Source organism: Solanum stenotomum, chromosome 9 (genome assembly GCF_019186545.1).
Source record: "Solanum stenotomum isolate F172 chromosome 9, ASM1918654v1, whole genome shotgun sequence".
NCBI lineage: Eukaryota > Viridiplantae > Streptophyta > Magnoliopsida > Solanales > Solanaceae > Solanum > Solanum stenotomum.
The window spans coordinates 10292660-10308622 of NC_064290.1; the positions used below are offsets into that span (position 1 = coordinate 10292660).

Consider the following 15963-nt stretch of genomic DNA (forward strand, 5'->3'; position numbering starts at 1 on the left):
CTTATATTCATAAACCAGATTTCCTTGCTTTGTTGTATCTCTTATTTTATCGAGCTTCTGATGTTACGGTTCAAGCTCTTATCTTTAGTAGTTAAGTCATTTTAGATTTGCACATATAGGATTAGTTAGAAGTCCTTGTTTGTAGTTATGTTTCAGCTGAATTTGAATGTAAAGTGATAGTGGATACATCAAACTTTGATATCGTTGGGATGGGGACATATTTTTCATTAGTTTGCTAACAAGAAGGTCATTTTTGTCTTTATCTTCTAATAATTCAGGGTCAATTTTGGACCAAAATTAAAATGGAGGATGTTTTTGTTTTATTTTTGGGGTTCATGGGCATCTTGGCCTAGTTTTGTTTAATATACAAAATTTAAGGAAAAACACTCAAGTATGTTTGTTTGAGAAAAGGTTCGTTCATGTTATTTGTCATTGGGGTAGATTACCACACTCAAATTTTGTATTAGAGGTTAGCTCACTGTGCGATAGTCAAGTCTCTTGTCTGACTCGGCCTACGTGCAGTCAAGTTTGCCTTTTTTTTTTGACAATGCCTATTGTTAGGACTTTAATAATTTCGATACCAACACTGAAATGAACACAAGATATACAGAAAAACTCAATCTTTATATTAATTTATTTTTTGAGAATGGTAAAGTACTCAATCTTTATATTAGTTCAGAACAATACAAAGAACCCTACTCATTATGACAACAATTCTGCCACAACTTCGACTTCAACTTTGACTAAGGCATAATCACAAGTCGATTGCTTCCTAAATACACTTTTGAAACCCTCACGTTCCTTCTTAGTGTACTTGGTGAAATAATAGACTTAGTTCTTCCCTCTTTCACTACTGTTTTCGTCCAAGGCCAAGGTTGCACATTTATAGACCATGTGACAGCCTTTGGTTCACAATAAGTAGTCTGCCGACATCTGTCTAACACTTGTCATGATCAAGGCCAATCAAGGCTAAAGTTTAGTTGACATCATTGTTTTAAAAGGCGGGGGCGTGAGGCGAGGCATTTTATACAGTACAAGGCGAGGCGTAAGCCCTGAGACACGGGGCGTAAGTCTCATGGATCTACGGGCGTAGTCTCATATATGTTCAATTTTATAGTTTTATTACTAATAAAATAAGCAAAAGTAAACCTTTCAATGATCTATGATTTTTATTTGAGATATAAGTATTAATAATTAATAATAAAGAAAAAAGTATTATAATTATTATTTGAGAAATATCATTACACCAATAATAAAAATATGATTTAAAGCAAAAAAAAATTCAAAAAGATAAATTAAAAACTCCCGGGCCCATGACTTACGTTTTTATGTCCGGAGCTTACGCCTTATGAATCTACGTCTTTAATTTACGCCCCGGAGCGTTCTCCGCCCCGGAATTCGCTCCAAAAACGTTTTTGAAAACACTGGTTGACATCCCTATCTAATAAGACATTCAAAATTTGAATTAAATAGTTATTACAAAAGATACAATGAATTTGGACACGAGCAATTATAAAAAGTAACTGTCGCATGTACTTGACATGTGCTATGTGCCGCCAAATTTCGCCTTTTGTTCCAGCTTCCCGCCCTATTTTGGGCACCAATACACTGTCTAGGCCTTGCCTAGTCATTGTCTTGCCATAGCCAACTTAGGATCCGGCTGCACATGTCATTGCCGACGCACTGCCAACGTCCTGCTGCTGCTTTGCCTGCGTTTTTTTTTTTGTCATGCTAACTTTTGTTTCCCTTGTGCCATTCATTGTCTTGCTGCCTTAGGTTTGTCTTTGCCTATACTTTACTTTAACTCAACTTGATTTTCCCACACTTGACCAGACTATGCCATTTTCCAAATGTCAACTTGCCCACGTCCCACATCGGCCAACGCCCATGCCATGCCACAACCCACTGCCAACCCTAGCGTCAATGCCTTGTCGATCTTGTTTGTCACCACGTAGAAATGCCAACATCTTGCCCACATGATTGATTCAACCTGCACTTAGGTCCTTGACAAAGTCATTCATGCCAACCCTTTGTCGATATCGTGTCATCTGTCGAGGCTTAGGATCAATCCCCTTACACTATTATTAGATTTAAGTAAAGTACAAATTTTTCGCAATTGTTTCGTATGTTCTATACAAAATGTTTAGGCTTAATTTTATTCCTAATGCAGAATCTTTGATTAGTTCAAAGAGATACTGAATATTACTCAGAACTCTTAACTTTGATCATTATTGTGTCGGAAATTTTAAAGATGAATAAGTTCGATTGATTTGGATAAATAAAATATTATTACTAGTATTGACATGTATACATACAGAGATAAATAACAAAAAAAAGAACATTTCCTTTTTTTCGACAATAAAAGCCAAAAGGAATTGAAGGAAAAAGACCGGTTTAATAGGCTCAGACCGGCCAAAACGATGTCAGACCGCGTTCTTCCGGTTCTTAGTCGTCGTCTACCGTTGACTTTTGTTATTCTTTTGCCAGCAAAGTTAAAAGGGAAAAAGAAGAATCTTTTTTTGTTGCAGAAATCTGTAATTGAACCCTCAAATTCTCTACAGATTTTGGCGTCTGAATATCTGTAAGTGGAAAATTTTCATTTTTTAATTTCACTGTAACTTGAAATATTCCGATTTTCCCCCATTTCTTTGAGGGTATTCTGATTGATTTTCATTTTTATTTGTCTTTTCTGAGAATTTAGAATGACCCATAAGCCATAATCTATATGGGTGTTCTTAAAATTCAATTTTGTGACTTAATAATAGAAATAAATTTATAGTTGATTCAGATATTTTTTGTGGGTAATCGATTTCTCACGTTTTTGGGTAGAGAAACATGTCTAATCTTCATAAAGTTTTCATCTTTAGGAATATATAGACAAATAGGCAGCTCTTAGTTTTAACTCCGAGCTAGGATTTGAAGTTTATGGGTTCCGACTAGAAGGCGAATCCGTTATTCGTTTTAGTTATTGGGTTCACAATTAAATAGTTTATGTATTTAGTACAGCATCTATGCAAAAGGTACTGGGTTTTTCCTAACGCATAACTAATATTGTAGCTTCGCCCCTGAAGTGCTACTTGTTTACAATGACATTAAATGGTTCTGAATAGAAAGAAATTGAGTTAGAAGTATCTGCAATGTGATGTGTGGGGGGTTGTTTGTTGTTTTTAGGAGGTTTAGTGTGAGATGCTGTTATTGAATGAGCTTCATCCATTTTGCGCAATTTTACGTTGTCGTTACTTTGGTGTTTATTTGATATGTTTTTTCAGGTTGTAATATATCAGTTATCAATCTTCATTAAATATGCTGCCTCCACGCCCCAGTGGGTTGCCTCCATCCTTATTTCTTGCCTCTTCAGACGCCAGAGCATCAACTGGTAATCATGACCCCGGAATGAACTCTGATCAGAATCGCGAATCGCCTGCTGAGAGTGCTAATTCAAGAGATACGTGGCCTGTTATTGATGCTGCTACTCAAGTGAAGCTTGAGAATCAGAAAGCTGAGGATGGTTATTATGAACAGTCTGTGACTCACAGGCCTGCTAGTGCAAATAAGGTTTCTCTTCTTGATATTGCTAGAGAACAAGTGGATATAATATCTGAAAAAATGTATTTGCTCCCCAATGAGTATTTAGAAGAGCTAAAAGGTAGGCTTCGAGGGATGCTTGAAGGGAATGGCGGTCCTCAGCAAAGAGATGAACTTTTGTTTTTACAGAGGCTTGTTCAGACTAGGTCTGATTTGACTGCAAAGACATTGATTAAAGCTCATCGAGTTCAGCTGGAAATTCTTGTCGCTATTAATAGTGGAATTCAATATTTCCTGCATCATAGTATGAATCTTTCTCAGACTGCACTGATTGAGGTTTTTGTATACAAGAGATGTCGGAATATAGCATGCCAAAGCCAGTTGCCTGCGGAAGATTGCCACTGTGAGATATGCACCAACCGAAAGGGATTCTGCAGCCTTTGCATGTGTGTAATCTGTAACAAGTTTGACTTTGAAGTGAATACATGTCGGTGGATTGGTTGCGACTCCTGTGCTCATTGGACTCACACGGACTGCGCAATTCGTGATAAACAAATTGGAACAGGTCCTTCTTCTGTGAATGGGCTGGGGTCTGCTGAAATGCAGTTCAGGTGTAGAGCCTGCAATCGCACTTCTGAGCTTTTTGGTTGGGTGAAAGATGTATTCCAACAATGTGCACCTACCTGGAATGGGGAATCATTGATAAGAGAACTAACTGTTGTAAGTAAGATCTTTCGACTGAGTGAGAACACAAGAGGGAGGCAGCTGTTTTGGAAATCTGAGGAGCTCATAGAAAAACTAAAGGGTGGAGTGGCAGAGACAACAGCTTGCAGGATTATATTAACTTTTCTCCAAGGTAGGTCTTGTATTTTGTACTCTATTGCTCCGGCACTTTGTAGAAATGTATGCATAAAAAGGTAGAACCCATCATGTGGTTGACATCGAACCTAAAAAGCATTTGCTTTTCCTATGATAAGTTAGAAACAACTACAAAAATCTCAGACATGAAGAAAATTTCCCTTAAAACGATTTACTTTCAATCATTAGGGAATTGTGAGACCCTAAATCATAGAAGTGGTGCTTGATGGTAGTTTAATGCTGTTACATGGATTTTTTGAAACTTGAGCTGTGCAAGTCTTCATTTTTCCTCAATGTAAATGTACCTTATATCTTCTTGGTGGCATATTTAGCCCCATAAGTATCCTTCAAAAGCATTCAAAACTGTTTAAATATGTTGAGGCATAGTTTCATTGATTGATATGTTTTTGAGCTCAAGCTGTATCAAATATTTTCATCTTTAGTCTAGGTAATAGGGGATGAAACTTGTAACAATAGCTCATGACATGATTTTGAGCCTATAATCTTGGAATCAGATAAGCTCTTGCTCATGTTAAGAGGTTGGCAGATATCAAAGAAAGGTTTGATACATAAAAGATCCCTTGCTCCTCCTATGTTTCTCACTTCATTATTTTCTGTGCATCTTAGTTCTCCCTTTGTTTTAATTTGTTTGTCTTATTTCCCTTTTTAGTCTGTTTCAAAAAGAATGTCTCTTTCCATTTTTGGCAACTCTTTAATTCTAACTTTTCACATGACGTGCTCAAGACTACAATATTAAAGGGCATCTTGGTACATTCTCCATATCTTTAATTTAAGACCACAAAATTCAATTCTTCTTTACTGTCTTAATCTCCGTGCCAAGTCAAAACCAACCAATCAAATTGAAACGGAGGGATTTTTCTATGGAGAATGTCAAAAAAAAAAAATCTATGGAGAAAATTATTTTTTATCAATAGGGAGAAGAAACAATACAAACGTGTAAGACCCGGTCCTCCTGGTGTATATCTCTGAGATCAGCATGTCATGATGTTGAGGTCCCATACAACTTTGAGAGATATAAGAAATAAGAGGTGTCGCTTTCTAGATTTCAGTGTTTCAGATGAATATAGTTTTCATTTGATCGCAGCAAAAGCGAGAGTAGCCTGCGTGCCAAAGAAGACGACTGTTCCTGTCACATATTCCAATCCAAGTTCAATAGAAGTCTAAGCTAAGTTGCTCGGACTCGGGTGTCTGATACGGGTGTGGATCTAGAGGTCGGATTCTTCATGATCTAATTTTTAAGATTCGGGGATATGGATTCATGTATGGATACGGGTGCGGCGATTCACCTAAAAATAATTAAAATATCTAAAAATGGAGTTATAAAACCTAAATTACGAGATATTATGTGGAGAAGTTGAGGAGAATCTTGGAAGGAGATTAAAGGAGAAGGAGTGACATAAAAATTTCTATATAAAAGGTATTCCATTTTCTTCAATTTCACCTTAGCTTTTGTATTAATTATAGGAATCATTAAAATTGTCCAGACTTTCCCCATCGATTTTGGTCAAAGTACCCAAAATCCGTTGACCAAGTCAGACACAGATCCCACACCCATGTCGTGTCAACACGGGTGCGGCACCAAAAGTGAAGAGTCCGAGCAACTTAGAGTCTAAGTGTTTAGCAGATGATCACACTTGTTTTTGATTGTGAAATATCTAAAATGAAATGACTAAATTTGCTCTCTTAATCTATGTACTTTTACAGTTTATAACATCCTACTTTAGATTTGTGGTCAACTCCTCTTCAAGCATCCTTCTTCCGTCTGTTTTCTTCTCCTCTAGTATCTGCTCTTATTTTCTTCAGCTTCAGTATTGTAAATTTAGATCTGTCCTTGAATATGTATTTAGTAATCCACATCTCTGCTCAGTATCAACCATCCCTTGTGTGAGCTTCCCTTGACCTTAGTTGCGTGGACTCTTCACTTTTGATGCCGCACCCGTCTCGGATTCTTCAAAAATACACTACTTTTGGCGAATCTGACACGCACCTGTTGGCATTTTTGAAGATTCCGAGCAACATAGCCCTTGACTGAGCTCTAGTTTTGGTGTAATAGATGAGGGAAACAAAATTTCATACTTCACAATAGGTTAAGGAGAGAGCAATCTGATGTGTGACTTGTTTTTCCTTTTTGTTTTTGATTTGGGTGATTAATCTGTAGGTGTATTGGCTTGAAAAATATGATTCACTGAGATGCTAAACTGTTGTAGATTCAAAAGATATTCCTTTAAAAGTTCCTGGGGAACTACAAAAAGATTTATATCATCCCTAAAGAGCAACTGCTGCCTCCTTGCCACCTATGGTTCATGCTTATCACTTTTTTTATTCTTGTTGATCTCAAACTTCAATTTCCCTCGCAACTCTGTCCTCAGTCCTCACTAGTCACTTTGTCCAATTTATCTCTTTCTTAGGTTCTCTTTTCAAAAAATTAGTGTGAGAAACTTTCCTGCAAAAAGGCCAAAAGAAGTGATTTACATTTGTACTAGTAGAAACGTGTGTCGCCATCAACATCTTGCGTAAGAGTTTGAAGATTCTATTTTCCACCTCATTAGGATTACCTTCTCCTGCCTCCTTTACTGCCAGTTCCTTTTTTCCCTTCTCAGTAGCGAAGTCCCTTTGAGTGATTAGTTCCCCGTTGGAGTCTTAAGTCTTTGAGCTTCTACAATATAACAACTTTCCCTTTCACGATCCATATGCATCCCATTTTCTAATGCTGAATAGGTACAGCTTGGTGTAGGAACAAGAGATAGCAAAATTTGGGAATTCCATCATCTTCCCTGTCATATATTTTCCTGCCAAGTTTTGGTGGAAATATGGCATGCAGACAATTCACAAGTGTGGAAAATGCTGCATGCAAGGGCATAAATAGAAGGCTTATGTGGGAGGCCTCTTTTTCTTCTCTCTTTCCATCTGATAAGACGAATTCATTCTTCTCGAATGGATAGCCCTTCTGACTCTCTTATCTTTTTTATTTTCTCAGTTACTCATCATGCTGTCAGCCTGCCTGATATTAAAACTCCGGAAAGAAAATAGGCCTAAAATGCAACTTTCTTCTTGTCTCTTTGTTGTTTCTGAACTATTCTGAATATCATCAATGTTTGTGCGCATTTTTATGAAGAGCTTGAGATGGACTCATCAAGGAGCTTTGAGGCTGGAAATAATGGAAGGACGATTCCCCCCCAGGAGGCATGCAACCGAATTGCTGCAGTGGTACAAGAAGCAGTGCAGACAATGGGAGTAGTGGCTGATGAAAAAATGAGGATGCTAAAGAAAGCTCGCCAAGCTCTCGAGACTTGTGATCATGAACTGGAGGAAAAAGCTAAAGAAGTTTCAGAACTTAAACTGGAGAGGCAGCGAAAAAGGCTACAGATAGATGAATTAGAGAGCATTGCTAGGCTTAAAGAAGCAGAAGCAGATATGTTCCAGCTTAAGGCAGATGAGGCAAGACGAGAAGCTGACAGGTTGCAGAGGATTGCTCTTGCAAAATCAGGGAAATCAGAAGAAGATTATGCTAGTAGTTACCTTAAACAGCGTCTTAGCGAGGCTGAAGCTGAGAAGCAATTCCTTTTCGAGAAGATTAAACTTCAAGATCAGAGTTCTCGTTCCTCACAAGGCAATGACATCGGTGACACTTCACAAGAACTTTACTCTAAAATACAAGAGATCCTTAAGAGTGTGTAGAGCTCCCAACAAAGCCAGAGACAACCAGCCAAATGAACATCTTTGTAAGTTACCTGATCATTGTTCATGGTTTTAACTTATACTTTAAATAAGACCTTGGCAAGATGACGCCCTAAAACCTTGTATAATTGATTAATTTTGCTTTTATCGATCGAATTCATCTGTGAAATTGTCTAAAAGTACCATTATATTATTGATTTTATCAACCGACTGTTGCCAGACAATACAATATCAACTCAAGACTGATAAGAAGTATTAAAAAGCCTAGGATTCATGCAAAATTTTCCCAGGTTTATATGTGAAATGAAATCTAGGGCAGTTTCTGTGAGGTTAACTAAACCCATTATTTTTCGTTTTGAACTATGTATACATATGATTTTTCTTAACGTATACATATAATAAAATCATACTCATTTTGACACAGTTCTATATACTGTATCGTTGGATAGTATTGTCCAACATATGGTGCATCGAAGTTCTCAAATCAATGACAAGGTCTGTTTGGCACCTCCTAAATGGGCGTTCAAATTAGACCAACCCCCCAAAAAATAATCAAAATGCTTTAAGTTACGAGTTCGATAGAATTTAATTGACATGTTCTACTTTTCCATTAACTATATAAAAGAAATTATTCCATTAATATAATTTTTGACAATAATACTGACCAACTACATTATTGAGAATAGGACTGGGGACTACCACAGGCTACAGATGTCTGAGACATATTTATTAGATATATGAGTAATAATATATGACAAGACTAAAATGCATTATTCTTGTTACATTACATTTATGCTGATGAATTCAATTTGTCGACATCCTTATATTAGCATGGTACCCCAGTAGTTAACAAGTTACAAAACCATATAAACTAGTAATTAATTAAAAAGAAAACTAAAAAGTTTTTTTTTTTTTTTTTGAAATTCACTTTGGGGTCCGACTAATTCAAGTTCACCTCAAAGTCTATTTTGTAGAGTAAAGTATCGATACTCAAGGCTTCAACTCAAATTCGTAAGGTTTGATTTGGAGACATTAACAACCACCCAAAACAAACCGACATTCAACAATGCTACTTTGACCTTTTAACTTGGGTCGTTTGATCGGTGGGATAAGGATAATAGTTTTATTATAAAATATGTGATTATATTAGTTCGTGTTTGATTGTGAATATTAATTTGTCCTAGAATTATTTTATCTTATATAGAGATTAAGAACTGATCTCACGAGATATCTCAACTCATTGAATTCTTTGTCTATACAAACCTTACATTTTAATTCTAGTAACTTTTGGTGGAATTTGTATATATAGTGAAATATTCATTAAGTAAATATAAGATTTTAAAAGTAATAAATCAAATAAATTATGATAGAATTCTAAACTGGAACCATAATATTCAAAATTTTATATTTGTCTATATGACTATTATCATCTAAAACTTCTTCTAATGAAATGCTCACCCAATTTAACTAAAAATTATATTTATTTCATTATGGCCATATGATATGGAATGACTATTCCTTGTTTTTTTTGTGTGTGTGTTTTTTCTTTCTTTTTTCTATTATACAAGTTGAACTTTTGTAAAGTGAGCTGATGTAATTCTTAAAATGGGATCTTAGGTTTCTTTTTAGCCCTCCAGTCAAAAAAGAAAAAAAATATATCATTCTCTTTTGCTTTAATGTTTTCTAGTCTTCAAAAAAAATAAAATATGTAAGATGAATTTATTTCTTTAAGATATTTGTAGTTTGTAAATGTTTTGGCAAAAAGAAAAAGAAACCTTTATTATTACTTTTTTGCGCAAAAAATTGGGGGCAAGGGATTAATAAGGTAGGGATTGAACCCTCACCAACAAAGTGAAAAGTTTAAATTGTCAGTCAATCGAGCTATTAAGATTTTTCTAAAAAAATAACTCATTTCTCGATTCAAGGATGTCATTTTTGCGCATGAGGCATCATGCGTATATTCTTTGTATCATTCCAATTATATTGGATGTCCACAAAGGAACAAAGACTAGGTTTGGTTAATCAGAACCCTAATAAATATTTACTATCAGGAGGTCAATAGCTTTTTCTTCAATCCTTTCTTTTTGAATTAAAAAAATTGTTATATATATTATTACTTATAAATTCAGTAACTAAATTTTATAAACTTCACATTCTGACTCGGTCTTTTGCTTAAAATGGCACAAATGAATAAGTAGTAGATGCAACAACAGTAAAACTTGGACCAAGATGTCTTTGGTAGAAAATCGCTACTACTTCACAAGCTTAGATTGTTTTTAAGAAAGGAAAAAAATCATGAAAATAAAGAGATATAAATTGTCTATTAAATTTGTTTTAGTTACGGTCAAGTCAAAGAAGGACAAAGAGACAGGTTGTGAAAATGAAATGTAAAGAGAGAAGGGTACACAAGAAAAATTGTTAGGTGAACAAAAACAAACTTAGTGTTTTTCCATGCTTTTATCTCTCCACTATTATACTACTAGTTTTGATTTGACATTTTGTCTCCTTCTCCTAACAATTGGTTTTTTTTTTCAACAACCAATTGCCTATGTAATATTTCTCATTTTTCATTTTTTGTTTTTTATCTTTTATTTTATATTATATTTAGTCTTTACTAATCTCTTTTTATTTTCCACTCGATGTTCGGTACCCACATTGGAGTCTAACTAAATCTAAATTCGCGTTGAAAAGTTTCACATTGGGGAGAGGGGGTAAAGTGCTCCCTGACAAACACGATTTCATATACAGAAAATTTAAACCCGAAACATTTAATTAAGGATATGAAGTATTTCACGACCTTGTTGGTAAGGAGGCAATGAAGAAGCCTTTACTAATCTAAACTATGAAGGTGGTTATGATTATCATGTCCTAATGTGAATTTCAGCTTTTGGTGGGCTAACCTTTTGAGTTATTCAATAAATAAAAATAACTATTATAAGGTAAAATATTTTTTTACTTGAAGTTTTTTAACTTTTTAAAATTTAATAACATGCTGAATATTGTGTTTTCTGAATTCTTAGTATTAAATTAAGGACTTGTTTAGTAATTTTATTTAAAAGAAGTTTTCTAAAACTTATGCACATCACGATACTTTTACCCCTATAAATCACCTTGATATATTTTTATTAATCCTAAATAAAAGACTTTAGTATTCAACTTTAAATTCGAGAAAAAGTTGATTATAACTTTTACCTTTATAATTTCCAACATGTATATTTATATTTGTTTCGTTATGTTTGGTATTAGGTGCCTACCATACAAAATCAACATTTTAGAATTAGGAATCTCTCAAAATGGACCAATTAATATTTTATCTTTTAAATGAGGGGACCAAAAATAAAATATTGGTGATACATCAGACAAATATTTAGCAAACTAGAAAATGTGGGCACTTCATTATTGACAAAAATAAATAAATCTTGATTTATGATGTGATTAATTAAAAGATAGCATCCCATGAAGAAGGCAATCCACCATGCAAAAGGGCTTTTGTCTCCTTAATATATATAAAGATCTTTAATATTATTTGTATAACAAATAAAGATAATTTGATAATATAAAAATCCATTTCTCTAATGTGTAAATATAACTTAACTAACAACTTCTTTGCACATATATAAAATTAGTTTTGAGAGTCTTCTAAAATAAGTAGTTGATTCGATTTAACTAGAGTCATCCTAAAGAAATTTATTAGCTATCTACCGCAAGTCTTTCTTCATTTAAACCTCACCCTTAACTTTAAAAGTTACATCATTCTAAGGTGCTGCTAAATGGATGAATCTTATCAACATACATAAATAATAAACCACCATTTGAATCGTAAAATTAAAAAAACTAATGTTGTCATAAAATTTTGTATCGCCTAAATTCACTAAGTGAATAGTTCATGATGATCTCTGCTTCTTGTTATTGTTATTTGAACAAGTAAAATTCTGATAAAACATCGATTATGATTTATGAGCAACTAGTTGGTGTGACTTCAAATGTCCAAACCGTGTGCATGGTTGAAAGTGACAATTCCACAAAGAAATGTTACAAGTTAAAATGTATTATTATGTGCTCGAATGTCTTAAAACTAATTGCTTCTTTTTTTCTTGCCTTCAAAATTTGAATGAATGTGGCATTTAACAATGTAAAAAGGGGGCCCTAAAATTAGTAATGGAAACATAATTCATTCAATTCAATTATGTCCGGTCGAGTTAATATTTTATTAATTTATTCACACAACTCATTCTAACGTAGACATTTAGATCATTTAAAAGTTGGACTGATATGTAAGTTTAAATTGATCAATGAGAAATATTACTATAATAACGATAATAATATATCCAGTGAAATATCATTAAGCATGGTCAATTTTATTTTTATTTTTTTGTTTAATACGTTATATAAAGGGCAGAAATCACTAACTACCTATTCATCAATTTAGTCCATTTGATGTAACTAAATTCAATTCAACCCGCTCATTTGACGCCCCTAATTAAAACTTGTGTGGAGTTTCTCACGCAATAAATGCGGAATCAATTATCATTATTAATTTTCCTTTCCTTGTTTTTCTTGTCTGGTTTGTCGTGTTAAAGAAAATAATGTATAATAGGGCAACTCAAAGTACCACACGTAAACTATTGGAAGGTTTTGATAATTTTTTACAAATTATATGAACTTTTTTCATATTTCTGAGAAAAGTAGAATTAAAATAAATAAATTTAAATCAATATGATTTAAAATCATGATAATCAAGTCCAAACGGGCTTATGAACACTTGAATTTGACAATTTTTTTCTTGAATAAATCAAAGAAAATATTGAAGAAAGTCAAGTGACAAAAGTATACTTTTTGCACTTTTCAATTAAATAAAATAATAATTATCATACAAAAAAATTATCACAGAAAGGAAAAGGAGAACTCGTTTTCTCCTTTTTTTTTTTTTTTTTTAATAAATGCTAAATTAATTACATAAGAATTTAATTGGATATGTGAGCAAGTAGGATATTTTTCAGTTATCTAAGCAAAAATATAATAGTAATAAGATTTTGGGTTTATTTTTCTGGTAGAACATATGCTTATCTAGAAAGCTTGCTTTTAGAAGTGGTCTTTCACCTTTTTTTTTTAGATTTTTTTTCTCAATATATTGATACGTGAGCAGATTGAATGAACATATATTTTTATGAATATCATAAATATTTTTTGCCCCTTATTTTTTTTTCCCACTAGGCTTGAATTATGTCTCTCGAACAATCTTAGTACATAGAACGCAAGATGATTTTAAGTGATTCACAAAAGTTATCTTTTGTATCGCGTTAAGAGAAATGATATAGATAAGATTATTGGGTTACTCGACTTTTTCAATAGAAGGTTATGAAAAAGTAGAGGTTATTTCGAATTTTGTTAATAAAAACTAAATAATGTAAATATATCCTTTTAATTATGGTAATATTACGAAAGCTAAAAATAATGAATTCAGTTAAAGCTGGTCAAATCCAATTCTTTGAATTATTCATTATGTGTCTAATTAATAACAATGAATTCAATTTTGTGTATTATCTCTCCAATAATACATAAATGTCAAAATAAGGCTACAGAATTTCACTCAAAATATCACATGCAAAAGAATATTCTAAAATCCAGCCAGGCAAATTAAATTAAACATGGTAAACATTGAAGCTATTTTGTCTCTCTAATCAAATGATTAATTTTTCCAATTAACGGGTTGTCACTTGTCACCTTTAATCTTTAGTTGTTTTGTTAATTATCTACCTAAATAAGGGCCCATCTAATGACCTAATCCCGCATTAACTCTTATGTCATTAGTCTTGTAAGATGATTAATGTTTTTAACCATAATCAATCATTTGGGAACTCTATTTTGTCTTCTTATTTACTCCCTCCGTCCCTATTTAGTTGTCCATATTTCCTCTTTTAGTTGTCCCTATTTAGTTGTCCATTTTGACAAATCAAAAAAGGACAACAATTTTTTTCCTATTATATCCTTATTTAAATAAAATTGTCATAAATAAAGTAAATAAACTTATGAACTTCCCAACATTGATTAGTTATCTTGAGTGAATTTATTTTGGAATTGTAAATTGTACTACAAGGGTAAAATTGTAACTTCACTATGCTAATCATTGTTGCCTTAATCTGTGTGTCATTTCTAAAGTGGACAACTAAATAGGGACGGAGAGAGTACTAATTAAGTAATTACTTCTTAATTCTACTTCTAGTTCCTTTATATGCTACTCCCTCTGTCCCTAATTACTTGTCCACTTTTCCTTTTAGAGTTGTCCCTAATTACTTGTCCATTTTGACAAATCAAGAAAAAACAATTTTTTTTACCTATTATCCCCTCAATTAAATGACTAATTACTTTGAAAAATGTAGAACTTTTCATCCACTTCATAATAATAGGAGTAAAATGGTAAACTCACTATGTCATTAATTGTTTTCTTAATAGGTATGTCAATTCAAAAGTGAACAAGTAATTAGGGACAGGTGGAGTACATTGGCTCTACTAGGTAAATAATTTACTCCACTAATTATTTTCTTTTTCCTTCTTGAAATTCAATTTTGAGACTAATATTTTGATCTAAACTTAATTATAGCTTTAACCAAAAGTAAAAAATTAAAGCGACTAAAAGATTTAAGACATAATACATAAATGTGCCCTTTAACTTGGTTCAACTGACATCTATGCCCTTTAACTTTGGAGTGCACAAGTAGACACTTAAATTTATATACTATTAAACAAATAGACACATTCGTCTTACGTGATGTTCTACATGACAATTTTATGTCCTATGTGGCGTCCTATTGCCACGTAGAACGTGTGTGTCTGTTTGTTCAATTTTATACAAGTTGAAGTGACTATTTGTGTCCACTCAAAGTTGGTGGACATAGATGTAACATAAAACCAAGTTAAAGGGCATATTTACTTATTATAGATTTGAATATGAGCTAACTTGCCTCTTAAGCTATCTAGTCTAAGGTTGTGTATCAGTCGAGTCGGTTTGATTTTGAAGATTATCGATTTATAGATATGCTAAACTATTAAAGAACTATTATGATATCGGTTAATTAATCGATTATCAATTATTGATCGTTAACAATTTTTTTATCGATTTAACGAGTTAAGATTTCACAAAAAAAAATCATTAGAAACCACTTATAGAAAATGTGACAAACGAAATCTATTAGGATATTTCAGAAATTATCAAGTGATTTGCGCTTGAAAATCAAGTTCCATCAAATTGAATTAATATTTTGAGGTTGAGGTCTTTTATTCTCATTCTTCTTATTTTATATAGTTTCTAATTCTTTTGGTCTTCGTTATCATTATTGAACCAATAAATCAATAGAGTAACGTTTTTTCTGATTCAGACTATCAATTTTGATTTGATTTTGAATCGCCTAATCTAATCACATTAATTTGTGATTCTCCTTTAAGACGAGTTAGAATATTTAAAACCAACTAATAATTATTACAATACAAAAATTAGAAACTTAAATGCACGTCCTTCAAGCATTATATTGTTCTTTGTAAGAGATTCAACTCAAAACTTTAGAATTTGTTAAGATATATAATAAGGGCTTCACAATATGATACAATTTTGAATACACCTCATATATTCTACAATTATATAGTCCATGTTACAGAAAGTGGCATATATATATATATACACATTTATATATTCTTACTGTTATACAAATGACTCACATATAATTTCTATCGTTACAAAAGGAGCTCACATATACCTTTTATCTAAAGGAAGTGAAAAAAATAGTTTCAAATTTATCTTTTGACTTTAAATTTTTAAAAAGCCATGTAAAGGTATATATATGATCCTTCTAGCAAAGTTTAAGGTATATTTTAATTTTTTTCATA

At 32.8% G+C, this 15963-nt stretch overlaps 1 protein-coding gene and 1 non-coding gene across 2 annotated transcripts; one reads left to right on the plus strand and one right to left on the minus strand.

Annotated features, from left to right (window-relative positions):
* The first annotated feature begins 2426 nt into the window (after positions 1 to 2426).
* LOC125875906 (OBERON-like protein) lies at positions 2427 to 8288 on the plus strand. Its single transcript, XM_049556968.1, has 3 exons — positions 2427 to 2581; positions 3270 to 4381; positions 7520 to 8288. The coding sequence occupies exons 2-3, from the start codon at positions 3304 to 3306 to the stop codon at positions 8080 to 8082; spliced, it is 1641 nt and encodes a 546-aa protein (XP_049412925.1). The 5' UTR covers positions 2427 to 2581; positions 3270 to 3303; the 3' UTR covers positions 8083 to 8288.
* Positions 8289 to 9979: 1691 nt separating this feature from the next.
* On the minus strand, positions 9980 to 10085 carry LOC125878104 (U6 spliceosomal RNA). Its single transcript, XR_007447719.1, has one exon. It is a non-coding gene; the product is annotated as a U6 spliceosomal RNA (small nuclear RNA).
* Between the last annotated feature and the right edge of the window lie 5878 nt (positions 10086 to 15963).

Coding starts and splice junctions, on each gene's coding strand:
- LOC125875906 (XM_049556968.1), top strand. CDS start 3,304: ATGCTGCCTCCACGCCCCAGTGGGTTGCCTCCATCCTTATTTCTTGCC. Junction 4,382..7,519: donor TATATTAACTTTTCTCCAAG/GTAGGTCTTGTA, acceptor ATTTTTATGAAG/AGCTTGAGATGGACTCATCA.